The 27480-nt window shown below is 40.1% G+C and overlaps 1 protein-coding gene and 1 long non-coding RNA gene across 2 annotated transcripts; one reads left to right on the top strand and one right to left on the bottom strand.

The window, feature by feature from the left end:
- Positions 1-301: 301 nt before the first annotated feature.
- LOC131537189 (gastrula zinc finger protein XlCGF57.1-like) lies at positions 302-16307 on the bottom strand. Its single transcript, XM_058770486.1, has 5 exons — positions 15870-16307; positions 13863-14391; positions 10730-10935; positions 3813-4928; positions 302-1925 (listed from the first exon to the last, which is right to left on the bottom strand). The coding sequence occupies exons 3-5, from the start codon at positions 10866-10868 to the stop codon at positions 1846-1848; spliced, it is 1335 nt and encodes a 444-aa protein (XP_058626469.1). The 5' UTR covers positions 10869-10935; positions 13863-14391; positions 15870-16307; the 3' UTR covers positions 302-1845.
- A 3836-nt stretch (positions 16308-20143) lies between these two features.
- On the top strand, positions 20144-21657 carry LOC131537276 (uncharacterized). The gene is made up of 4 exons (XR_009270237.1): positions 20144-20279; positions 20485-20537; positions 20871-21054; positions 21422-21657. It is a non-coding gene; the product is annotated as an uncharacterized LOC131537276 (long non-coding RNA).
- The last annotated feature ends 5823 nt before the right edge of the window (positions 21658-27480 follow it).

Here is a 27480-nt window from a genome sequence, read left to right as displayed (position 1 = left end):
GCCTGTGATTTCTGAAAACAGTACTATGTTGTCAACTAGTGATATCACAAGAACTTTTGAGGAATGTGCAACATAATTTAGAAAATTATTTTTGTCATATAAGTATAACTGTCAGACACTATCATTTCAGCCGCTCTGCGCAGCTCGCACAGAGCGAGGCTGAACATAAAACTCAACCAGCGGCTGAGACACGAATAGACTTAAAGCTTTTACTCTTAATAAACACAAAAGGCGCGTCCACTTTAATAAAAAAAGAATATTTATTAAACAAACAAGAGCAGAAACCAAATAAAGTGCATAACTGAAAAATAAAACATCTTAGGCTCAAAACTAACACAAACAGTGGGCACAGCGCATTTGCGCATTCCAAATAAAAAATACAAAAAATAAAAAAAGTGCCCAAATCCAATAATTAATACTAGAAATAAATTTGCAGTTTGCACAATAATAAAAGGGAACCATAAAAGTAAAGTAGGCTACTACAACATGTTAATCATCCAAATTTTAAACGAAACCAAATAAAGTGAATACAACAACACTCAGAACAAATACAAACATAAATAAATCAAATGCCCAAATCCACAAGTATTTAAAATTAATAAATGTGCAAAATTATAAAATGTTATTAATGTCCAAAACGAAATAAAGTGCAAAAAATAAATAAAGCATAGGCTCAAAACTAAAACAAACAGTGTGCACAGCGCAATTGCGCGTTAGGCTACAACAAATAAAAATAAAGTGCCCAAATCCAATAATACTTTAAATAAATGTGCAAAATTATAACATTTGATTAATGTCCAAAACGAAATAATGTAAAAACAATTAAATAAACAAATGGCTACTCACGGCCAAACTGATGAAATGAGCGCGGCAAAAAATCGACCAATCAGAATTTTGGTCGAACCAGACCATATTGACCAATTAATCGACTAATCGACTGGGACGTTACAGCCCTATTGCTGTTCTTCAGAAAAATCCTTCAGCTCCCACAAATTCCTTGGTTTTCCAGCATTTTTGTGTATTTGAACCCTTTGCAACAATGACTGTATGATTTTGAGATCCGTCTTTTCACACTGAGGACAACTGAAGGACTCGTATGCAACTATTACAGAAGGTTCAAACGTTCACTGATAGGGGGGGTGCATCAGTAAATGTAACCCCTGTAAATGTATCTTATTTTGTCTTCTTATCTTCTGTAGCTTCTGAAGGGCAGTACTAAATGAAAAAATATGATATTTAGGCAAAATAAGAAAAATTTACACATCTCCATTCTATTCAAAGTTTTCACCCCCGGCTCTTAATGCATGGTTATTCCTTCTGGAGTGTCAGTGAGCGTTTGAACCTTCTGTAATAGTTGCATATGAGTCCCAATGTAAAACAATGTAAAAGGTAGACACAATCTGAATGTAGACGAGATCAGGTCATGTACATATAACAAACAGGTAATAATTATATTTTTATAACCTGTCCTTTTTCATTAATTGCCTTTTTATTTGCAATATTGTACAAATAAACTTCTGAGGATGTATTAACATGGGCTGTTCCAAACTGTTTACACATTGGAACACCTGTAGAAATGTGTTTTTGCATCAACTTCCAAGGCTTCGTTTACTTCCATTGCTGCAGAATACCCTGGAGTTGTTAACTCATTACTTTATCCCTGAAAATTGTATTTTCGCTGTTAGTTTTGCTGATCTAAACTTTGTCTTTACCTTCTTTGATTATTCTGAAGCAATGGAAGTAAATTAAGGAAGTAAATTAATGAAAGTTGATGCAAAAACACATTTCTTCAGGTGTCCCAATCTGTGAACACCTGTTGTTTGTTTCTCCACTCAAGCAAGTCTCCTATGTCCGATCTCCAGTCTCTAGCTCCTTGTCTTCAGTCACCAGCTCCATGTCTCCTCCTCCAAGTGTCGTGTGTTTGCCTTGCAAGAAAAGGAATGAAAGTGTTTGTCTAACCATCTCAGTTACTGTATGTGTGTGTGTGGCATCTTATCTAATCATCCTCCTTCTCTATCTGCCATTCATATCTATTAATTTCTGCTGTGTTCAATAAAGCTTGTTTGAACTTTACTCCCCATCTTGAAAAATATCATATTCATGTAAAGAATGGGCTAAATAAAGCTAAGCCAGATTGTGAACATTTTGTAAAAGAAATTAAACAATATAGTACTACTTTGCACAAAATTAGAAACAGAAAAGATATGTAATATGTAACTTTAATTTGGTTAATAATTTTTTTTTTTAAATCCCTGGCATATACATACATATTATATATATATATATATATATATTTACTTTTTTTTTTTTCTATGCACATGCACTTATATAAAATATTATTTATTGAATAATATGTAATAAACACAACACAGATCATAAAAGTTATTAGGCAATTCAGTCCAGAAAGAGCTGTATAATAACTATATAATATAATAACTATTTGTTTTAAAAGCAACAGTGAAGAACAAAATTAAAAATAAATCTCAGCTCTCTTAAAGGTCCCATGGCATGAAAATGTCACTTTATGAGGTTTTTTAACATTAATATGAGTTCCCCTAGCCTGCCTATGGTCCCCCAGTGGCTAGAAATGGCGATAGGTGTAAACCGAGCCCTGGGTATCCTGCTTCTCCTTTGAGAAAATGAAAGCTCAGATGGCCCAATCTGGAATCTTCCTTTTATGTCGTCATACGGGGAAAGGTTACCTCCCCTTTCTCTGCTTTGCCCGCCCATGAAAAAATGAGCTACTACCGTGCGAGGCGAGCGCAATATTTTTTTCCCCTCGAGAGACATCATGGCTTGCAAACGAGCGAAGCATGGCAGTTGCTCAGTGTTTGGATGTACAAATATACACCGAAGTATTTTTTGAGTCCCTTCATCCGAGCCTATGGCTAGCATTAGCTACATGATAATAACTGTAACAGCATACATAAACCAACCAACTAAAGTACCGTATCGAGACACAATATTTTAAACTAACCATTCAGAGACGTCCTGCTGTAGCCGCTGAGTTGCAACTTCTTCATCCGGTGCTTCTCCATCCGGATCAGATTCTGGGTCAAACTGAAAAGCTTGAAGGACTGTGTGTCTACGAGCCATTGCGATACATCCACTGTCAACATTAGCGCATGGTAGCGCAAGCTGGTTAAGGCCACACACCCACCCTCCACTTTGCCCCACCTCTCTCCTCCTCATTAGCATTTAAAGCTACAGACACAGAAATGGCACGTCCGAAGGAAAGCTCATTGTGGGACTGGTTCGTAGTGGCTGAAATTCTGCACCAAGGCTGAATTTTGGGAAAGAGACTTCAGATACAGTACTAGGGACCACTTAGGCCTATATAAAAGCATCCAAAAAGCAGCATGTCATGGGACCTTTAAAAGTCTTATAGCTTCCCGAACAAGAACAGTTTGTCAAAAGCTTCTGCTTTACTTCATGAAAGAGTAAGCAAACTGCAAGTGACACATGAATAATAAGACAATTGAATGTAATATAAAACTCATAAAAAACAATGATATCATTTATATTATGAAACAAACTGATATACAAGAATAAAACTTTAAGACATTGTTCTTTGGGGAGGAAATCCATCTTTGAGTTGATCTGAATCTCACCGTTGAATTTGCTGGTTTGGAAGATGAACTTTATTCACTTTGAAAAATGTAGCTAATGTTTCTTTGTCATATCATTTGTAATGACTGGTTAGGACAGATTTATCCAGATGATATTTTATTGCTTGATGCATTATTGTATCACATTTGGTGAAGATGCAGCATCAGACCTGAAAGTGCTGGGTCTGAAGATTATCTACTTACTGTGATTGTTTTTTTTATGACGGTGTAGAGCAGATGAATTATTGAAACACTTCCCACATGCAGTGCAGTGATACGGTTTCTCTCCAGTGTGAATCCTCTTATGCAGTTTTAAACACTTTGCAGAGGTAAAAGTTTTTTCACACTCAAAGCACATGTACTCTCTCACACCAGCATGTATTTTCTGATGTACTTTTAAATATTGTAGACATGAAAAACTCTTTCCACACAAATAACATGAATGTGGCTTCTCCTTTGTATGAACTGTCAGGTGCTGCTTCAGGCCTGAAGCCCAGAAAAATGTTTTGTCGCATTGATCACATGAGAACAGCTTCTCTCCAGTGTGGATGTTCATGGGGTCCATAAGGGTTGATGATTGTGTAAAACTCTTTCCACACTGATCACAAGGATACGGTTTCTCTCCAGTATGAACTCTCATGTGAAGCTCAAGTTTATGTTTGCATTTCAAACTCTTTCCACACTGATTACATGTGAACGGTTTCTCTCCTGTATGAGCTTTCATATGTGCCGTAAGGTGTCCTATTTGTGCAAAACTCTTTCTGCACTGATTACATGTGTACGGTTTCTCTCCAGTGTGGATCCTCTTGTGTGTTTTCAGGTGTCCTGACCGACTGAATCTCTTGTCACAGTGTGAACACTGATAAGGTTTCTCTCTAGTGTGGATGCTCATATGATCCTTAAGGTTTGCTGTGTGCGCAAAACTCTTTCCACACTGATCACAAGTGAATGGTTTCTCTCCAGTATGAACTCTCATATGTGCTGTAAGGTGTCCTTTTCTTGTGAAACTCTTCCTGCACTGATTGCATGAGTACAGTTTCTCTCCAGTATGGATGTTCATGTGATCCTTAAGGTTTGCCGATTGTGTAAAACTCTTCCCACATTGATCACAAGTGAATGGTTTCTCTCCAGTATGAACTCTTATGTGACGCTCAAGACTTGTTTTGCATGTGAAACTCTTTCCACACTGAGTGCAGGTGAAAGATTTCTTAGCTCTTCTTTTCTCTAATTTTTTCTGTTTGGTTTGAGAGTAAGTCAGAGGTTTATCTCCAGTTTTAATATGATTTTTTCCCTCAACTTCACTCATTTCTTCAATCGACTCTGAAATAAAATTAAAAATGGTTATTTTTAGTAACTCATAAAAAATAAAAAACAAAACAAAACAAAGAACTGTGATAGGACATAAAACTGAATCATGATATAATAGTGGAAATAGGGCTGGATGATATGACCTAAAATCAAAACCTCAATAAATTGAACACTTTACCTTGATTAGGATTACTGAATAATCATTTTAGTTTTTATTCCATTTTCTTTTTACATTTATTTCTTGCCCTCATAGTCTATTTAAGGTTCATACTGTAAATATACTCAACTCTTAAATGTGGGATTTTTTTTTCCAATGAAGGAGTTAATTTCTTAGTTTGTTTTCTTCAATTATTTTAAAATCACAAAATATTTATTGTTATCTGTTGAATTATGTTAAATATATTTCATAGGCTAGTACTCAGAGTCTGCACGCTCTTGTTTGTGACATTGAGTTTGTAATATTCCTGTTATACAGTATATTAGAGTAAACTGTAGGGATGCAAAAATACAACACACTCCACTATACTTCTGTTAAAATGAACCATGATATAATAGTGGAATTATGGCTATTTAGGGTCTAATGGTTAGAGAGTCTGACTTGTAACCCAAAGGTCGCGTGTTTGAGTCTCAGTACCAGCAGGAATTGTCAGTGCAGGGAGTGAATAACCAGCCTCAATACCACAACTGAGGTGAGACCCTTGAGCACAGAACCCCCAACTTTTCCCTGGGCGCAGCAGAAATATGGCTGCCCACTGCTCCGGGTCTGTGTTCACTACTGTGTGTGTGTACTTGGATGGGTTAAATTGGGTTATGGGTTAAATGCAGAGCACAAATTCCGAGTGTGGGTCACCATACTTGGCCACACGTCATTTCACTTTCACTTAAAAAGCATGGAATATCATGTCTCCTTCAGTATTATTTTTATGGATTGGCCATTATTTTGTGCTATGAACACATGTAATGTCGTTTCATTCATACTGGATGCTAGAGGGCACCGTCATGCAGAAAATCCACATGCATTACAGAAGAAATAGAACTTCACAATGCTCCAGGAAATCCTTAATATGGACAAAAGTATCCAGCTATTGCTGTAACTGAATCAAAGGAGACAGAAACACTTTGAATGATGACATTCAAAAAGAACATTAAGACAAACTCTCCACTGCAACAATGTCTATCTGTGTTCATAAAACCACCTTGAGTATTTACCAATTAAGTATATTTATAAACCATTGCTAATCGATATAGCAGCTTTTATTACAGTATGTAATATATTTCTGTGTCATTGACTCCTGAATTTGCAGTGGTACATTTTTTTTTTTACATTTTATGGGCATTTTTACCTTTAAAAAGCCAATTTTTTGTCAATTAAAAAGTGTGCATCATCTTTTGAGTCAAATTCTTACATTTAACCAATCAATTAGAATAATAAGACATTTGGCCTGTTACCAAGCAAATGAAATCAGTATCAACAAAATTAATCTTTGCAATGCAGAGGAAAGTTTCAAGTTGCAGCTCAGAGGGACATGGAATGCTTTAACCTGCAGTTACAAATACATAAATAATGTTTAGATATTTTAAACTATTTTGAAATTATTTAAAAATCAAAAGAAAGGCTACTTTAAATGTGAAATTAAACATTTCGAGTTTTCGACACACTGGTGCTTCAAAACAGTGTTTCAGAGCATTGCTTGAAATGAGGCTGTCACGTGACCTGTTGAAATGAAGCTTCGTTACCTCACTGACACGTCACGGCAGGCTCAAATAAAGCTCTTCTATTCTATACTATTCGCATCTATATTCTTGAATAATACGTAATTGCATTTGTATTTGTGAATTTGTTTTTAACAATGTGCATGTTTGTGTTTTAAGGAACACAAAAAATGGTGCAACAAAATCACATAGGCCTAATTTATTGGCGTATAAAGCATTCTTTTTAGAAGACAAGTTCAAGTGAAAAGACAAGTTTGATGTGAGTAAAAATGAAGAACAGAAAGTCTTTAATGTCATTGTATTGTGCAAATTACAATTAAATTTGGAAACTTTCTGCACGCACGTGCGCCAGTAACTTGATAACGACAATATGCTTATTAAATATACAAATAAAACTTACAATGACATCCCAATGAACAAAACTTCTGAATGACACAGTTGGTGTAGGAATTTTTATTGACCACCAGATAGCAGAGCAGAGCACTGTGTCAAAAGCTTTGAAGCACCGACACAGTTTGTTGTAAAAGCCTCGTTTGGCACATCCCTACCAGGAGCAAAACACAGTCATGTTGCCATTCAAAGGTACTGTAAAGCATAACACACGCAGTCTAGATAATGCGGATGATTTGCTGATATCCACAAACAAAGAACTGGTGCTATCATTGTGTCCGGTGAAAAAATCTTTAATTGACGGGCCTATGTTATGTACCGCGAGAGGAAATTTTTTTTTAAATTGTTTTATTACAAATTCACTCAAAATCGTTGGTAATTAATGTATATATGTGAGAAAAGAAAAGATGTATTTTATTTCTTTATGAGTTCCGTGCACGTCACCATTGTGATGTCACTGGCGCGCTCTTGCTTCAGTCCTATTCTAAAACGTGTTAAAAGAGTAATAATCACTATTTACTTGATCTGTGTTTTGTTACTATGTTTAAATGAGTTACATGAATGTGTTGCGTTTTCTTAGAACCGAGTTTAAAGTCCTTTTATCTGCAAAAGTGAAGTTTTAATTAAGGGAATGCAGTGTGACGTTGTTTGCGTGAAAGTTAGCCTGTGAAGCGTGACTGCTGAATTCTCTTCTTTGTGTGAATGTTCAACAGGAGCAGGCAAGAACGTACAATGAATAATTAACTGCATGTTTTCTACTTATGCAAGTACAGTTTCTTATGTGTTTTCATAATTTCTCTATGTGTTCAAACTTGAATTGATTTTATGTATCATTATCATTAGAAACTTCCAAGCAGGTGTGATTTGGAGCTGGTTGGAGACAAACTCTGCAGAGCTGTGGCCCTTCAGGAACCGAGTTTGAGACCTCTGATTTACATAGATGTTCAATGTGGAAGAGCTTAAAGGGATAGTTCACCCAAAAATGAAAATTCTGTCATCATTTACTCACCCTCCAGTAGTTCCAAACCTGTATGAATGTCTTTGTTCTGCTGAACACAAAGGAAGATATTCTGAAAAATGTGGGAAACAGAGCAGTTCCGGGGCACCGTTGACTTCCATAGTATTTTTTTTTTCCCTACTATGGAAGTCATTGGTGCTCCAAAACAGCCTGGTTACAAACTTTCTTCAAAATATCTTCCTTTGTGTTTATTAAATTACTAGATTTTACAAAATAAACTAGGCCATGTATTAACTTCATACATATTTTAATATGAACAACTATTATTAACAACCTCTAAGAAATTATACTTTTTCTTATTGATGTCACAATGAAGCTGTGTGATTTTCATAGTAGTGTACCCTTTAAGCTCACCTTAAAATACTATGAAATCTTTAAAAATAACATCAGTGTAGTGTTGTCAAAAGAACCGATACTTCGGTGCCAAGATGGTACTAAAAAAACGTAAATGTTACGGTACCAGGATTTTTCAAGTACCTGTAGGGTATCAAAGCGAATCAGACAATTTAAGATTTGATCAGATTGGTGTTGGAACAACCCAAGAGCCAAATTCCACAAAGTGGCCCGGGATAACAAGACAACGTCATAAATCTGTCCACGATACCCTGGCGCCACCAGTCTGAAGCAAGCCTAACCAACCAACTCTTTCACAGAACAGCTTGCAAAATTAACACAAAAGAACACTTATTGATTATCCCAACTCAGGAAGGAGTTTGTCAAATTTGGGGCAAGTAACCAAGATTGATGGTTCAAAAAGATGCACAGCATGACCATCACATGTAAATCCATGATGGTAATCACGATCACAAGCTCTTTGGATTGACTTCCCCCTAGTCTCAGCCGCCGACGTCACGCCCATGGACCGCTGGCTAAATGTCTGATGCATATGGCACACAAAAGTGCAAACACTTCAGGAGTTTCGAAGTCGTCATCAAATTGGTTGAATTATACAGGATTTCCGGGAGATGCGTGTCGCGTTCTTGAACATTCCGCCTGGAAACAAAGATGCCGTGACGCCAAACCCCTTCATGAAAGAAGAAAGCCATCGAGTTTACAGCTTATCTGAATCAACTAAACGCTGGATTTTCAAAAGTATGTGAAATAGTTCGTGGCATAGAATCTTTAAAATACGTCCAAGAGTTTTACACACCGGTCTGTTATGGTGGTGACATTTTACAGAGGACTATTTCCTGAACCCGGGAGAGTAATGTTAACCTACAATGTCAGCTGTGCACAAAGGCTGTTTCTATAAAGTGGAGCAATTCCAACTTTGCAGGGACAGTCTGGCGCTTCTGACTCACAGCCTGTAAGTATGTTTTCATATTTAAAGAATTTTCCACTGACTATTCAAACACGAGTTTTGAGCAGTGTAGAGTAGCACTTGTTGTTTGTCGTTTCTCCGATCACAAATGCAGACATGGTAATGTTTACGTGGCGTGATGCAACGCGACGCATAAAAAGACAGTATAAGCCATTATAATCAGTTATTATGTCCCCACTGGATGCAACAAATGCCTTGCTTATAATGGGTTTTATTGTTTTATCTCGTCGTGCTGGGACACAGCATCACAATACGGTAAGTGGCATAACATTTCCGTCACACGCTTGAGGTATTCGGCCAATCACAACACACTGGATAGCTGGCCAATCAGAGCACACCTCGCTTCTCAGAACGATGAGCTTTGTAAAAAAAAATCGACGCGTTTCAGAAAGGCAGAGCATAGAGGAGCATCAATAATGTACAGCAGGGTTCCTCAAATCTTTCCCTGGAGGGTCAATCTGCTGCAGAGTTTAGCTCCAACCCTGATCAAACTCACCTACCTGTGATTTTCTAATGATCTTGAAGACTCTGATTAGCATGCTCAGGTGTGTTTGATTAGGGTTAGAGCTAAACTCTGCAGGAGTGGGCCAGATTTGAGGATGCCTGATGTACAGTATGTGGAAAATAATTGTTTTGTGTTTTTTGAACCTTAAACCACATAAACACATTGCATTACACAAAATAATGTTCTTTTTAGCAACGTCATATGACCCCTTTAAGATGATTTTTTAAAATGCATTTAAGTTTAGTTTTATAAATGTAATTTGATGCGGACACCAAAATTGTGATGTCTCATCTTTAAACCATTTACGAATGAACAATGGAACATTTCTGAGATGAAGTAAACTAAAGCAGCGTAAATGTATAGATGCATATGCGAGACTTTAGCAAATATAATTTTTCCATTACCATTTGGTCCAACAGTGAAAGAAAAAGGCAGACAAAAGAGATAAAACAGGTCATATTTACTTTTCTTGTGCCAGGGTAATATAACACAAAGTACCAGTGTCAAAAATATACATTAATTATTTTTAAGCAGAAAACAGCAGAAAAACAGCTAAACCTTTGCCCACAAAATGTTTGCGATTACGCTAATGTAAAAACAAAATGAATCTAAACACTCTGAGTTAAACAGTTTTACAATTCTAAAAAAGCAGTGAGCAAAAATAAAATATAAATCTTCTCGTTGCCAGTTCCATCGCATTTTTAAGACCTTTGAAATGTGGATTGAAGACATTTTAATGATAACTAAGCCTTTATTTTTACATTAAAGAATGTAAAACTTTTTAGGGACCGGCAGGCAAACTTAAATCTTGGTTATGTTTAATATACTACAAACTCTTTAAAGATGAACGAAGAATAAACACCAACCTCCTTGTTCCTCCGGTTTTATTCTCCAGGGTTCTCGTTCTTCATGTTTTATTCTCAAAGATTCTTGTACCTCGTGTTTTATTCTCCAGGGTTCTGGTTCACTCGTGTCCTCCTCTCTCTCCTCTTTAATAAACACCATCTTCACAGCAGATCTCAGTTCAGCTGATACTCCTCCAGATATTTCTGCTTGCTTGCGTTAGTCACGACTGAGAGGATGAGAATATTACAGGTATTTACTGACCTTTTTTAAAAACTGTATTTTTTCTACTTACAAAAACTACATTTCTAACAGTTGTATTAAACCAGCACCACAACAGAGAGCGCAGTGAAACTAAACTTCTTCCTCTGAGGTTTGATGGTGTTTGGCAAACAAACGTATGTGTTTTAGCGCCACCCGCTGGACTGGAGCGTGAAGCAGCGAGAACTTGGAGAGGAGGGAAATAATACGGGGAAAATTACAAATCAATGAAAATAACTTAAAATTGTAGACTCGCATGGTATTTGTTTAGCATCAACAGTCTTTGTGAATGAGGATTAGAAGAGATAAACGAGCGAATTATTAGTTAAATAATTCATTGGAAATCACACAGCCTTACAGCATATGGAAATTAAGATGAATGAAAACACTGATCAATGATAAGCTGTAGCCTAATTAAAATTAACCAAGTCAGCTGACATATGTGACCCTGGACCACAAAACCAGTCTTACGGGATCTTTGTAACAATAGCCAAAAATACATATGGGTCAAAATTAAAAAAAATTTTAATGCCAAAAATCATAAGGATATTAAGTAAAGATCATATTCAATGAAGATATTTTGTAAATTTCCCACAGTAAATATATCAAACCTTAATTTTTGATTGGTATGCATTGCTAAGGACTTCATTTGGACAACTTTAAAGGCGATTTTATCAATATTTAAATTTTTTTGAACCCTCAGATTCCATATTTTCAAATAGTTGTATCTCGGCCAAATATTGTCCTATCCTAACAAACCATACATCAATGGAAAGCTTATTTATTCAGTTTCGATAATTTTATTTGATTTGATTCGATTAACTCAAAAGGGAAATTTTGAAAATTTGAACGGGAAATTTCCACAGTGAGCTCAGCAGCATCATGTTTAGATTTGAATTTAATATTATAATGCATTATAATGAGAGGGTTATTTCAAAGAACGGTGCATTTGGTTACTTGTCTCGGTGATTAGGTCGAGCGACCAGGTACATTGATAAAGTAATGCTGACAAGCAAATTTGGTTCCTCTATTTTTAATTAATTAATTTGTTTATGTATTTGCTTGTTTGTTTGTTTGTTTGTATGTTCGTTTTTCCCTTTGTTTTGTAAACAGGCTCATATATAGTAGGCTGCAAAGAGGTAAAGTTTTGAATATTTTTATTACAATAAATGTTGTTAAATAATAACAGTTTGCAAGTAATAAAGTATGCAGATAAATATACAAATTAATATACAAAGTAAGTTAACTAACGTTAGCCAACGCACCACTGTGTCCGGGTAGTGGAAAAATTACACTAATAACTTAATCACACTGGTTAGATTACACGAAGTGTTATAAAGACATTCATGTTAAGGTCATTTTTCCCGTTTGCTTGTTTGGTCCCCCTTTTCCTTTTTGCCAGCGCGTCTTGGTTTCGTCTGGACAGCTCGGCCCCAGTCCGACACATCACATATTTGTTCAGGACTATCCTCTCGATATCCTCTGCATGTCTTGGATGGTAGTGCTCAACATCACTGAAGAAATTACCACCTCTCAGGTAATGTTCCAGTTTTTTTTGTGATGTCTTTTTTCATCCATACTTTGGGAAGGACTTTTTTTATTTTACCCTCACAGCTTCCCAACACTTTTTTTATTAGTTCAGAAGGTCTGATGAGATTTGAAGAGCTGGTGTATTTTTTGGCATTGATGAAGTGACCAGCTTCATGGTTTCGGTGGTAGTTGTGGTCCATATCATTGGACATAACCAACAACTTTTCACAAGCTTCACAGGCGTTTATGGCAGGGTCTTCAGACAACTTGCGGACCACCCACCCAGCAACATAGGTAAGTGCTTCTACTTCACCAATGTCAGGCTGCTCAGGTGGCTCATCCTGCTGTACAAATGGAGTAATTTATGCATATTATGAAGAACTGCATTATTTCATTGTATTTTTGTGTATTACTGAAATGAATAATAACGAATAGGTGTTAACATTCTAAATTAATTCAAGAGCATGTTAAAAACAGCAGGTTAACACTAGGATATGAGTGTGAGCATGCTGTTATGTCTTTCAGTTATTATTTTCAGTTTACTTGTTAATTTGCATCCAATTCATTTGTATCATCATCATCATCATGACCAGTCTCGTTCTTGTTAGAAGAGGAATGCAGACGAGGAGGAAAATAAAGGAATTGTTATGCAGGTAAAGCATGGTAGAAAAGGTAAGTAATTTAAATGTAATTAGTTTTTACATGTCAATCTGTTGAGTAAAATATGCTTCTGCATTACCTGTTCACTACAACCCACAGTGGGAGACTGAAGAAGCTGTATGCAGCCGTCTGGCATACAGTTTGTGGGACTATCATTAAAAGCAATGATATTTGCCACTGATGCACTTCTTAGTGCAGCTGAAAATTCTCTGGCTGAAGGGTGAAACCGGTGCCCTCCTTTGCCTCTTATAACAGAGAACAGATTCTAAACAGAGAAACAATGAATTTGTAAGTGTAGAAGTGTAGTGCTAATTGTCTGTACTTTTCACTATTAGTACCTTTTTGCTAAAACATAAATATAAATACCTCAAGGCAATCCTGGTTTAATTTGGAGGTGCAGAGGTACTTCAGCCCTTCAGCCATCAGGTTTTTGTGCATCATCAAAATACTCCTCACACTGAAAACCAGTCCACTGTCACGGATCGGCCAGGCCCGACCTTCCACCAATCACAACGCTCCACCTCACCTGAGTACTGATCACGTCCACCTGCACCTCATCAACTCATCACCAGCACTCAAGATATAAACACCATCTCCACACACACTCACCGTCCGATCTCGTCGACACGACCTGGACTCCTCTTCAGCTACCTGTTGAGACAAAGAACAATATCCTTTAAATTCTACCTACCTCGAAAGTCTTACCTTCTGTGTCTGCTCCTTGTGTTCCTCTCATCCTCCTAGATCATTCTCCCCCGGATCCGTCTGTCTGTCAAGCCCCGATCTCCGCTCCTGGAACAAGATATAGTGTGTGTGGATTCAAGATCATCTCTACCTCCTTGCCTTTTCCTCTAAAACTCATTGTGTCTAATAAATCTATATTTTTATATACTCATCCTGTGTCCGACCCATACTGTGACAGAAGATCGGACCAACACAGCTTCACAGACAAGATGAGTGCACCGGATCCCTTCCAGGAGCTGGTGGATTCCCTCAAGAGAGTCTTGCTGCAATCACCCAAACCACCAGTGCCATCAGCTCCACCATCATCACCCACTCGCACCACCTCTGACACCTCTTCTCCGATTGTCTTCGCCAGTCCCATGGCCAGGCCAGCGCCCTTCTCTGGTGCGGCGGAGGAATGCAATGGCTTTCTCTTACAATGTAACCTCACCATGGACTTACATCCGCAGATGTTCCCGAATGATCAGTCCAAGATAGCCTTCATAGTCACCTCCCTAACTGGACCGGCACGTTGGGCTGAGACCATTTTGCACCAGGCGGGACCCGCTACGCATAAGCGTTCCAGAACTTCCTGCACCACTTCAGAGAGGTGTTCAGTAGCTCCCTGGAGACTCGACTGTGGGTGAGCAATTATATCGATTACGTCAGGGTACAACACCCATTCATGCATATGCTCTCCAATTTCGCACACTCGCAGCAGCCAGCGGATGGAACGAGCCCTCTCTCCTAACCGCTTTTCGACAAGGGCTTAATCCCTCTCTTCGCTTGCACCTCTCGGCATATGACGACACCTATGGCCTGGAACAATTTATCCAACTGGCTATTCGATGCTCTAATCGCATTCAATCCTGCAGTAATGAGACCGCCTATGCCATTGCATCTCCTCCTCCGCAACCGCCAGAAACCAGTGACCCTCCAGAACCGATGCAAACTGACTCAACTCGTCTATCGATGAAAGAGAGACAGAGGAGAATCACTCAAGGGTTATGCCTGTATTGTGGCGAGAGCGGGCACAGGATCCTGGAGTGCCCACTTCGACCCCCGCGAGCCGTGGTGAGTACCATCCGTCCTCACATACCTAAACTGAATCCTCTATCCACAATCGTACAACTTACTGCCGGCTCCTGTATATTTTCAGTATCCGCCCTCCTCGACTCCGGCTCAGCGGGGAATTTCATCTCCGGATCCCTCGTCCGTCAGCTCGGGCTCTCGACCTCGACCACGGAGAACGCCTATGAGGTCCAATCAATAACTGGACAACCGCTAACAAGACGTTGCGTCCGTCAGAGTGTTGGCCAATTGGTCTACAAATTGGTCAGTTGCATCATGAAGAAATACATCTGTTGGTTCTGGAGGGCTCCACTGCGGACGTCATCCTTGGCGCCCGTGGCTGGTGCAGCACAACCCTCATCTATCTTGGAGGACAGGAGAAGTCTTAAAGTGGGGTGAGAGTTGCTTCCCTCACTGTTTCCCCAGGCGTCCATCACCAGTTTCCGACGACCCAATTCACATTCCAGTTCACTCAACATCCATCGAGAGCCCGATAGAGAAGCAATCCGTGGACATCCCGCTTGCTACTCCCACTTTAATGACGTCTTCTGTCCGAAGAAAGCTGCCCAGCTACCACCACACCGGCCATGGGACTGCGCCATCGACCTCCTACCGGGTGAACCAGTACCACACGGGAGAATCTATCCACTTTCACCTCCCGAGCACAAGGCCATAGTCCCATCAACCTCCCCTGCTGCTTCCAGTTTCTTCTTCGTGGCCAAAAGATGGCAGCCTCCGGCCATGCATCGACTACCGGAAACTAAATGAGATCACAGTTAAATTCGATATCCTCTTCCCTTGTCCCCACAGCGTTGGAACAACTCAGCGGTGCCACCATCTTCACTAAATTGGACCTCCGCAGCGCCTACAACCTCAGATGTTCCCGAATGATCAGTCCAAGATAGCCTTCATAGTCACCTCCCTAACTGGACCGGCACTTCGTTGGGCTGAGACCATTTTGCACCAGGCGGGACCCGCTACGCAAACGTTCCAGAACTTCCTGCACCACTTCAGAGAGGTGTTCAGTAGCTCCCCTGGAGACTCGACTGTGGGTGAGCAATTATATCGATTACGTCAGGGTACAACACCCATTCATGCATATGCTCTCCAATTTCGCACACTCGCAGCAGCCAGCGGATGGAACGAGCCCTCTCTCCTAACCGCTTTTCGACAAGGGCTTAATCCCTCTCTTCGCTTGCACCTCTCGGCATATGACGACACCTATGGCCTGGAAAAATTTATCCAACTGGCTATTCGATGCTCTAATCGCATTCAATCCTGCAGTAATGAGACCGCCTATGCCATTGCATCTCCTCCTCCGCAACCGCCAGAAACCAGTGACCCTCCAGAACCGATGCAAACTGACTCAACTCGTCTATCGATGAAGAGAGACAGAGGAGAATCACTCAAGGGTTATGCCTGTATTGTGGCGAGGCGGGCACAGGATCCTGGAGTGCCCACTTCGACCCCAGCGAGCCGTGGTGAGTACCATCCGTCCTCACATACCTAAACTGAATCCTCTATCCACAATCGTACAACTTACTGCCGGCTCCTGTATATTTTCAGTATCCGCCCTCCTCGACTCCGGCTCAGCGGGGAATTTCATCTCCGGATCCCTCGTCCGTCAGCTCGGGCTCTCGACCTCGACCACGGAGAACGCCTATGAGGTCCAATCAATAACTGGACAACCGCTAACAAGGCGTTGCGTCCGTCAGAGTGTTGGCCAATTGGTCTACAAATTGGTCAGTTGCATCATGAAGAAATACATCTGTTGGTTCTGGAGGGCTCCACTGCGGACGTCATCCTTGGCGCCCGTGGCTGGTGCAGCACAACCCTCATCTATCTTGGAGGACAGGAGAAGTCTTAAAGTGGGGTGAGAGTTGCTTCCCTCACTGTTTCCCCAGACGTCCATCACCAGTTTCCGACGACCCAATTCACATTCCAGTTCACTCAACATCCATCGAGAGCCCGATAGAGAAGCAATCCGTGGACATCCCCGCTTGCTACTCCCACTTTAATGACGTCTTCTGTCCGAAGAAAGCTGCCCAGCTACCACCACACCGGCCATGGGACTGCGCCATCGACCTCCTACCGGGTGAACCAGTACCACACGGGAGAATCTATCCACTTTCACCTCCCGAGCACAAGGCCATAGTCCCATCAACCTCCCCTGCTGCTTCCAGTTTCTTCTTCGTGGCCAAAAAAGATGGCAGCCTCCGGCCATGCATCGACTACCGGAAACTAAATGAGATCACAGTTAAATTCCGATATCCTCTTCCCCTTGTCCCCACAGCGTTGGAACAACTCCGCGGTGCCACCATCTTCACTAAATTGGACCTCCGCAGCGCCTACAACCTCATTCGCATCAGAAAAGGAGATGAATGGAAGACCGCATTTGTCACTCCTACTGGACATTATGAATATAGGGTCATGCCGTATGGGCTGGTCAATGCTCCTTCAGTCTTCCAAGGCTTCATGCATGAGGTGCTCCGGGAGTTTCTTCATCGTTTTGTGGTTGTGTATATTGACGACATCCTCATTTACTCCCGGAGCCTGGCCAAACATCGCCAACACGTTGCGGAGGTCCTACAGCGCCTCCGCCAGTACCATCTCTTCCTCAAAGCTGAGAAATGCACTTTCCATCAGTCTACCGTTCATTTCCTCGGATACATCATCAGCAGTGGTGGCACTCGCATGGACAAGGGGAAGGTGGAAGCCATCACCTCTTGGCCCCGACCCAACACCATTAAAGAACTCCAAAGGTTCCTAGGATTCTCCAACTTTTATCGCCGGTTCATCTCAAACTACAGTACCATCACCAGTCCCCTCACCGATCTCCTAAAAGGTAACCCCAGAACACTATCATGGAACTCTAATGCCCAGAAAGCCTTGACACCTTGAAAATAGCATTCACCAACGCACCACTCCTGGTCCACCCTAATCCCAACATACCCTTCACAGTCGAAGTCGATGCATCCACCACCGGGTCGGGGCCATCCTATCACAGCAGCAGGGGCGCCTCCCAAACTCCATCCATGCGCCTACTTTTCCCGGAAACTCAGCCCGGCGGAAAGAAATTATGATATCGGCAACAGGGAACTTCTAGCCATCAAACTTGCCCTAGAAGAGTGGAGGCACTGGTTGGAGGGGGCTGCTCATCCATTCCTGGTATTAACTGACCACAAAAACCTCCAGTATCTTCGTGACGCCAAAAGGTTAAACCCCAGGCAAGCCCGTTGGGCTTTATTCTTCACTAGATTCAATTTCAAGATCTCCTACCGTCCAGGACCCAAGAATGTAAAAGCAGACGCCCTATCCCACCTACACAACCCGAAGAAGACCCAGAATCACCAGAAACCATTCTACCCACAGAAATAATCAGCAGCCCCATCCAATGGACCTCTCCTCCAGTCGCCTCCACCAATCCTCCTCCCAATCCGCCGGGCTGCCCACCTGACCACCAATACGTTCCACGTACCCAACGAATCCCTCTCATTCACACTACTCACACCTCCCTAGGTACTGGTCACCCAGGGGCCAACGCCACCCTCTCGCTGCTACAAGACCGCTTCTGGTGGCCCAACATGGCCAGGGACGTGAGAAGGTTCGCACGGGCTGCCTGGATTGCGCCATCTCAAAAGCACCCGTCATCTTCCAACCGCAAACTCCTCCCACTACCTATACCACACCGTCCTTGGTCACACCTAGGAGTAGACTTCATTACAGATCTCCCCATCTCCGACGGTAACACCTGCATCTTCGTCATTGTCGACCGATTCTCAAAGTTCTGTCACCTCATACCTCTCCCAGGCCTTCCCACTGCGTTACAGACAGCAGAGATGTTATTTAATCAGATCTTCCGGTATTACGGCATTCCAGAAGATATAGTATCCGACAGAGGACCACAGTTCATCTCCCGAGTATGGAAGGCATTCTTCTCTCTCCTAGGTGTGACCGTCAGCCTCTCATCTGGGTACCATCCGCAATCCAACGGGCAAACCGAACGTAAGATACAGGAAATAGGGCGTTTTCTACGAACCTTCTGCCATGGCCGCCAGAACTCTTGGAACCAGTTCCTGGGCTGGGCCGAGTCGCCCAAAATTCCTTGCGTCAAGGCTCCACTGGACTCACGCCCTTCCAGTGCGTACTCGGTTTCCAGCCTCCCCTGTTTCCCTGGTCAGGAGAACCATCTGAGGTACCCACCATCGACTACTGGTTCCGAGAGAGCGAGAGGGTCTGGGACGCAGCACACCACCAACTCCAGCAGGCAGTGCGCAGACAACGAATGGCTGCGGACGTCCGAAGAACCGCCAATCCCTCTTACCAACCGGGACAAAAGGTCTGGCTCTCCACCAGGGACATCAGACTGCGCCTGCCTAGCCGGAAACTCAGTCCCAGATTCGTTGGCCCCTTCACCATCTTGGAGCAAGTCAACCCAGTCACCTACAAATTACAACTGCCACCACAATACAAAATTCACCCAACCTTCCACGTATCACTCCTAAAACCCTTCTCTCCTCCTCTCCCCAGGGCCTGGCCAAGCGGAGGAACCCCTCTCCTCTCATCGTGGAAGACGGAACCATCTACAAGGTGAAGGAAATCCTGAATTCTCGGCGCCGTGGTGGTAAGCTAGAATATCTTGTGGACTGGGAGGGCTACGGTCCGGAGGAACGCTCATGGGTGCCAAGAGAAGACATTCTCGATCCCACACTCCTGGAGGAATTCCACCTAGCACACCCGGATCAGCCAGCACCCGGGGCCGGGCAGACCACCACGACGCCGAGGGCGGCCCTCAGGAGCGGGCGGTGGAGAGGGGGGTACTGTCACGGATCGGCCAGGCCTGACCTTCCACCAATCACAACGCTCCACCTCACCTGGGTACTGATCACGTCCACCTGCACCTCATCAACTCATCACCAGCACTCAAGATATAAACACCATCTCCACACACACTCACCGTCCGATCTCGTCGACACGACCTGGACTCCTCTTCAGCTACCTGTTGAGACAAAGAACAATATCCTTTAAATTCTACCTACCTCGAAAGTCTTACCTTCTGTGTCTGCTCCTTGTGTTCCTCTCATCCTCCTAGATCGTTCTCCCCCGGATCCGTCTGTCAAGCCCCGATCTCCGCGCCTGGAACAAGATATAGTGTGTGTGGATTCAAGATCATCTCTACCTCCTTGCCTTTTCCTCTAAAACTCATTGTGTCTAATAAATCTATATTTTTATATACTCATCCTGTGTCCGACCCATACTGTGACATCCACTCTGGCATGGTGGTACTTTGCCGGACCTAAAACATTGACGTACACCCATGTGATGGAAGTAAGTCACCACATTGGTAATGAATTTATCAGATGTGTTCATTATTTAGCTAAGATCCAGTTACATAATTTAAACAAGGGAATGTTTTCTTTACTTTAACCACATCAATTTATTTTTAGTCTCCAATTTTGATAGACACATTGAAATTTTGAATTTTCACTCTGAGCTGTATCTGACTGCCATTGTTTCTTTTGGCCTCAAATAGATCTTTATTTACCCAAATTTCCAGGATTGTACCCATCTGATGCTGTTCTTCAGGTAATCCAAGCAAATGGTGCTTGAAGAGGAGAGTGGCCTTCTCCACCATTTGGTGTCTTTCATGCATCTACAAAAATCACAAATGCATTTGCTGGTTGTAGAGGAAAGCATAAAATATCTAGGTTTATTTGCACATTAATGTATAATCTCACACCTGGAGTTCAGAATATCAAAGAGTCGATCCATTTCCTCTAAAAATCTGGCAGTGTGTATAGCTTCCTCCTGGAAGTTTCTGATGATGCACCATGGTCTGTATACCTATGTTGAGTATGAAATTAAGGCTGTTGTTTAACAATTTTAATATCCATGTGTTATTTTTTTTGTGTTATCAAGGTTGCATGATGTATACCAGCTGCGACTGAGTTGCCAGTTTCACCCTCATATTTGTGGAAGGAGGCAGGTGAATGTGCTTCTCAGTTAACTTTGGAGCCATGCGGATGGAAGTTCTTTGGTCTTGTTTAAAAAAAAAAAGTCCTCAAGGTGTTTCCATGACACTTGATGGCCTCCAACCTATGAGGTAAGGATTATATTTAAAAAAACTTTAATGACATTTTGTATGCTATTATACATTTAAATACTTGCATTTAAATTATCTGTAGTAAAAATTAACACATGTATTTACTATCCTCCTTTTTCCTATGCTGCATGACGCTTTGCATAATTATGCATGATTATGGATTATTATTGTATGTGTAACGATGACACCATAAAATAGTGTTAATCCATGAAGTGTTAAAGTAATGTTAACTATTAATATCATTCAATTTAATATTTTTTTTCCGTTACTTGATTATACTAAAATAAAGCAACAATATATTGACATTACATCAATTCCAAGTTGTTCCTGATGGATTTCATGACATGTGGGATGTCGAAAATTACAGGTGTTTTTTTTGCCAACATCAACACAGTGAGCATCATCGCCAGAGTAACTGATGTCCAGGGAGGCACCAAGGACCTTCATGGCCTTCACATTGCTGGATCCCTGGTCACAGACAATGCATTTGACCTGAAAGTAAGAGTTAAATTCAGCAGTGTAAATTTAAATTAGAGTGTAAATTACCTATACATTTGTTTTTCAAAAATCATTTTGTTGCATAGAGAATGGCCTACATTTAATCCTATGCTGCTCAGTTGGATTACTGCCTCCTTTATATTTTTGCCTTTTTCATCACTTGGCATTGTGGACTTGCAGAGGAAGAATGCAGTTGCCTAGAAAATAAGGAAACGTGTCCTCCTGAGCACATGCAGTTCATTTTGTAATTGAGACTTGCTGAAAACACTTTTTTTTTTTTTTTTCTCCATCTCTGACCTGTTTCCATTTGCCACTTATAGCCCTAATCATGAAGACCATGGCCTGGCGAGCAGGGCTGCCATCAGAACACAGACCATCTATTGAGTCTGTCCTTTTATTTTAGTCCAGGTGATTTTTTTTTTTTTTTTTTTTTTTATGGCCATTTCATCCAGGACAAGTGAGCACATTTTTTTGCTCTGCAGTCATTGTCTTTAGTTTTATTTTCATCCGGGCTAGCACTCCATCAAGGAATCCAGGCTAGGGAGTTAATAGCTTTTTGTTATACTTAACATTTGGTTTGCCTTAAACTTTTAAGGTTGGAAGAATTTGGTGTCATTTTAAACTATATTTATTTATAGTGAAATGTTAACTTACTGTAAATGTTCCCACACAGACCATTAGGTGCCTTCTCAAAGTTGCTGGTGATGGCAGGTGAAAGATCTTGCGTAGTTCAGAGTAACACCTGTGACTGTGATTTAGCTGGGTAAAGCCAGGTCTTTTATATGGTTACTGTATCTCTGACCCCCTTTTTTTTATATTTGTCCAGATGCATTTGACTGGTTATAAATGTGTGGCTTTTGGGGTTGATCAACTTCTGGACTTTGATGCAACTTTTACTGCAAGTTCTGTATTCTGTAAATAAAGTTCATGTTCAGCTTTGAGTGTGATTGAAGTCAATAGTACATTTATGCTTTTTGCTACTGTACCTACTTTTTCTGTAGATTGCTGATTTTATGATTAAGGTGGTGTCGTATTACCCTTGTACGAGCTCTCTCCCTGCTCAGCAGCTTTTTAAGGTCGTCAATTTTCTAGATGGAAATAACTTTAAAATTTAGTTTGAAGCCCATGATTTTGAATTATTTATGTGACCCTGAACCACAAAACCAGTCGTAAGGGTACATTTTTTTTTAAATTGAGATTTATACATCATCAAGGCTGAATTTTATACAAGGCTGAATGAATAATCTTTCCATTGATGTATGGTTTGTTAGGATAGGACGATATTTGGCCAAGATACAACTATCTGGAATCTTGAGGGTGCAAAGAAATCTAAATATTGAGAATCACATTTAAAGTAATAATACTAATCCTTAACATTTAAAACTACATAAAATGACTTACTAATTTGCTAATCAAATTAAGTTTTGATATTTACAAAATATCTTCATGGAACATGATCTTTACTTAATATCTTAATGATTTTTGGCATAAAAGAAAAATGGATAATTTTGACCCATACACTGTATTGTTTGCTATTGCTGCAAATATACCCCAGCAACTTAAGACTGGTTTTGTGCTCCAAGATCACATGTTATGTTGCAGGTGCTGTTGTTTAACCTTGTCTTTGTCATCTAGCATCATCCTAAATGATGTCAGACAGTCCATGGGCTCAGGACTGGATTATGAAAGAGGTTCTTGAGCCACATCTAATATAGGAGAACCGTCCAATGGTAATTCTGTCGGAGAGACCAAGAGCTCACGACTGGACTCTGAAAGTGGGTTGGTACCCATTTCTAGAACAAAATGTGATAATTAATAATAAATAAATAGTTTTGAATAATTCCATTCTGTATGTGTGGTATTTCTAAAATCTTTTCAATTACCTATTTTCTCTTGTTCTGGTTTCCACAATTTAAGGGTTGGTTTGGCTGTGGGGGACAAACGTTTCCTCTTCCCCTTAAAAACGTAAAGAAATTGCATTTTGTATTACTAGTGTTTTTATTATTATATTAATGTCACACATACAAAGAATAAAATGGATGTACTTGTATGATGATCTCTTCTGGTAAAAAATGATCTTCACAGATGACATATCCTCCCCTGTTGGCTCTGTTTGTTGAAAGTATAAACGGTTTGGAGTCAGTACATGTATTGTGCTATTACTGATCATATTTTGTTAATTACAGGAGTTTTATACATGTAGGTCAGAACATAAAAAATATTAACACATTTAAACCAGTAGACTGCTCAAGCAGAGCAATACATTAATAAGATGTAGAATTATTAATTATAACTCTATGCAAATTATTTAATTATTATTTTTCAGCCCCTTTTTGAAACTCCATACCTTCTATCATTTTTGGGGAAATCAAAAAATGAGCGTCCACAGCCTACTTTGTTTTTGCAGCATAAAGCAGCACATATACGGGGCATGTCTAATTTTTAATTACTCTCCTTTCATAAAACGAATTACTATTGTTGACAGTTTGCGCTGACATAAATTGGTTTCCATGGCAACTACATAATGGTTTTATTTTAAGAAATAATTTAGTTTTTTTATATATATATATATTTATTTTATTTCCTTTATTTAACCAGGTAGTCACATTGAGATATTACTATCTCTTCTTCCAGTGAGACCTGGTCAAGACGGCAGCACATAAAGTTTCATATAAAAAGAGTCACAAAGACAGTACCACAAATTACACAATCACAATTCATAAATAAAGTCTGATCATGAAAAACAATTACAAGTATCCTTTAAAACATTATACAAAAGACATTTAAAAGTACTCAATGTTGGAAGTGTATCCAGATTAATTACATTTTTTCATTCCAGGCCCAAGGAGCATAAGCAGAGAAAGCACATTTACCAAATTTTGACAATACCCATGGAACTGTTAACCGAAAACAAGAACCTGATCTAGTACAACGACTGTTGATATGTAACGTTAACAAATTAGAAATATAAGATGGTAATTTACCTAAGAGAGCCTTTATGATGAATAAATACATATGTAACTTTCTCCTTTGATGTAAAGATAACCAAGCCAAAGATTCATACAGAATACAGTGATGCGTCCGTGACTCGGCACCTGTAATAAAACGTAATGCTGCATGATAAACAGAGTCTAATTTTCTAAGTAAAGAAGTAGCTGCATGTATATATAGATGATCACCATAATCAATTATGGATAAAAATGTACTCTCTACCAATTTCTTACGGGCCTTATAAGGGAAACAGTTTTTGAGACGATAAAAGAAGCCTAATTTTAGTCTAAGCTTTTTCAACAACTTATCAATATGTATATCAAAAGCTAATCTTTCATCCAACCAAATACCTAGATATTTATAGGAGCTGACTCTTTCTATAAATAAACCATTCAAGGTTGTAATTATAAGGTCTGTTATCTTAGAACGACCACGACTAAAAATCATATATTTTGTCTTATTTAAGTTTAAAATCAATTTTAACTTTACAAACGAGCACTGCAAAACTTGAAAAGCATCCTGCAATTGCTGTAAAGCTTGTTCTAAAGAAGACGCTGCTGTATAAATAATTGTATCATCTGCATACAAATGTATTTTAACTGAATCTATTCCATGACCTAAATCATTAATATAAATAGAAAATAACAAAGGGGCTAAAACAGATCCTTGAGGAACTCCAGTATTTACGTGAAGAAAAGGTGAGTTGTAATTTTCACACATTGACACACATTGAGTGCGTTCTGAGAAATCATTTTTAAACCATTTTAAAGCAGCTTCACTGAGACCTATATACCCAAGTCTCTGTAACATTAATTTGTGATCTACTGAATCGAAAGCTTTAGACAGGTCAATAAATAAAGCGGCACAAGACTTTTTACTATCTAGAGCAGTTATAATATCGTTTGAGACTAATGTAGCTGCAGTAATGTTGCTATGTCCCTTTCTGAACCCTGACTGATAATCCTGAAGAATATTATTAGCTGACAAAAATAGTTTTAATTGATCGTTTATCAGCGATTCGAAGACTTTTGCTAAGACCAGCAATTTAGAAATAGGTTGATAATTGTTTGGATCAGCAGGATCGCCCCCCTTTAATAATGGAATAACCATTGCTGATTTCCACATTTTTGGTATACTTAGTGCGCTGTCCACTGGTGGTCAGGTGTATGTCACACAGTCCTCTTCAGATAGGGCAGCCTTCGAAGGGGGCGTGAAATACTACGTAAAAAACTAATGTCCTCAAGGTATGATGGGGACGAACACGACGACCTACAAAACCTCTACTCTCACACTGACCTTTGATGCTTGTCAACATAAAATTACCACTAAACAAAAGGAGGCGATGGTGACACCTGCTGGTCAAAAACAGAAATATACCATTTAACAGCCCAAATTAGGGTACTGATAATGACGGGCAAATTTTCCAGCTTTAAGGGCAATTACAATTACCTAACAAGATATGTTGTCCTTTCTGTGGGGCTCAGCGTTTTCCTCCTGAAGTCTGGACCATTTTTATATTTTGCTTAAATTAAGTATCCACTAAATACAATGCACATAATCAAAACACCCTCATCATGAGCAGAAAACAAAGTTAACTAGCAATTCCAAAGTTTAAGTTGTCTTTCCTTGCCATCTACCAATAATTTTACCAATTGTAACAATTATATAATTATTTTGAAATGCTCTTAGAACACTGATTAAATGCTAAATGTAGATGAAAGTCAACACAAACCTGGTTTGAACGCTCAGAGTCCCAGGCTATGTATGACAGGTAAAAAAATAACTGTATTTGCAGCATTGTTGTTTTCTACAGAGTTTTAGTGAAAGTATCTATAATTTTACTGCTCACTGTCTTTTTGCTGCTGTTACAATAACCGCATCCAGGGGCGGACTTAACCAATAAGCGAGGTAAGTGGCCGCTTAGGGCCCCGGGGAATCAGGGGGCCCCATCTGATATTGGCGAAACATTTTTGCAGCGTTGAGCAGTGTAGCTGTTCACAGACATATCCGCTGATTTCTTGAACACAGTGACCAGAAGTGTTTAAGTTAGAATCCACTTACCGGTCAAAATGCAGAGTTTTTGTCAAGTGCTGAGTTCTGCAAGTTCGGGAATCCTCTCATTATAACAAAGTGTAGATACGATGTAAATAAGAGATTCATTGTGCAGTTTAGAGCTTATTAACGGAACGTCGTGAGATTGCGATGAATTGAAGTGAGTGACAGCTATAGTGATTATGAGGGAGCGCTCTTTGCGTGCATTCTAGGCTGTCTGACCGTCTCAGAACAGATATTCACCGCAGTAAAGAAAGTATTGTGTTTCAAGTCACAATTTTATTTTATCTTGATGTTTCAAAATGACTCTCTTGTGTGCTTCTCCTAGGAACTGCCGCGTACTTGTATAAATGCACGAATGCAATGACTGGAGATTTTCCCTTAATAGGCTAATAGGTTTCATTTTCGACAGCAGACACCCTACAGCATGCCTTCAGAACACTTGGAATATGGAATGAGTTGCCTGGGATAATTTTATGTTTGTAAAAAGATCGGAAAAGTTTACAATTTATTAAATGTACAAGAGCAAATCACTAAGTCCGCCCCTGACCGCATCATCTACAGCCCTTAATGCTTTAGCATCTCTAGCAGGAGAGAGAACGTGCATAGAGCTCAAAAGGGCTTGAATGAATTGCGTTTGAAATATCATTCTCATAAACCACCCTGAGTGCTTCTGGTGTGAACCACTCCAGAGTTTTGATGCACTGCTCACTTTAACTAGAAACAGTAAGTAGGGTCAGAACGAGTCAGACAAACTAAGATTCGATCAGAACATCGAAACATGAGGAGCCGAAATTCCAGAGAAGCCCAACAGGACATCATAAATCTGTCCATAGTACTCTGGCGCCATGAGTCTGGAGCAAGCGTAACCAACAAGCCTCTTTC

The sequence above is a fragment of the Onychostoma macrolepis genome, chromosome 03 (genome assembly GCF_012432095.1).
Source record: "Onychostoma macrolepis isolate SWU-2019 chromosome 03, ASM1243209v1, whole genome shotgun sequence".
NCBI lineage: Eukaryota > Metazoa > Chordata > Actinopteri > Cypriniformes > Cyprinidae > Onychostoma > Onychostoma macrolepis.
Note: the sequence above shows the minus strand (reverse complement) of the source record. Positions and strands in the feature narration are given on the sequence as shown.

What these genes read in the sequence shown, in the direction of transcription:
- LOC131537189 (XM_058770486.1), bottom strand. Translation starts at nt 10,868, where the DNA reads ATGGTGTTTATTAAAGAGGAGAGAGAGGAGGACACGAGTGAACCAGAA. An exon ending in AAAACCGGAGGAACAAGGAG is followed by an intron (nt 4,929 to 10,729) that starts GTTGGTGTTTAT and finishes ATTTTATTTCAG; the next exon opens with AGTCGATTGAAGAAATGAGT. An exon ending in TCATAAAAAAAACAATCACA is followed by an intron (nt 1,926 to 3,812) that starts GTAAGTAGATAA and finishes TTTTCTTGCAAG; the next exon opens with GCAAACACACGACACTTGGA.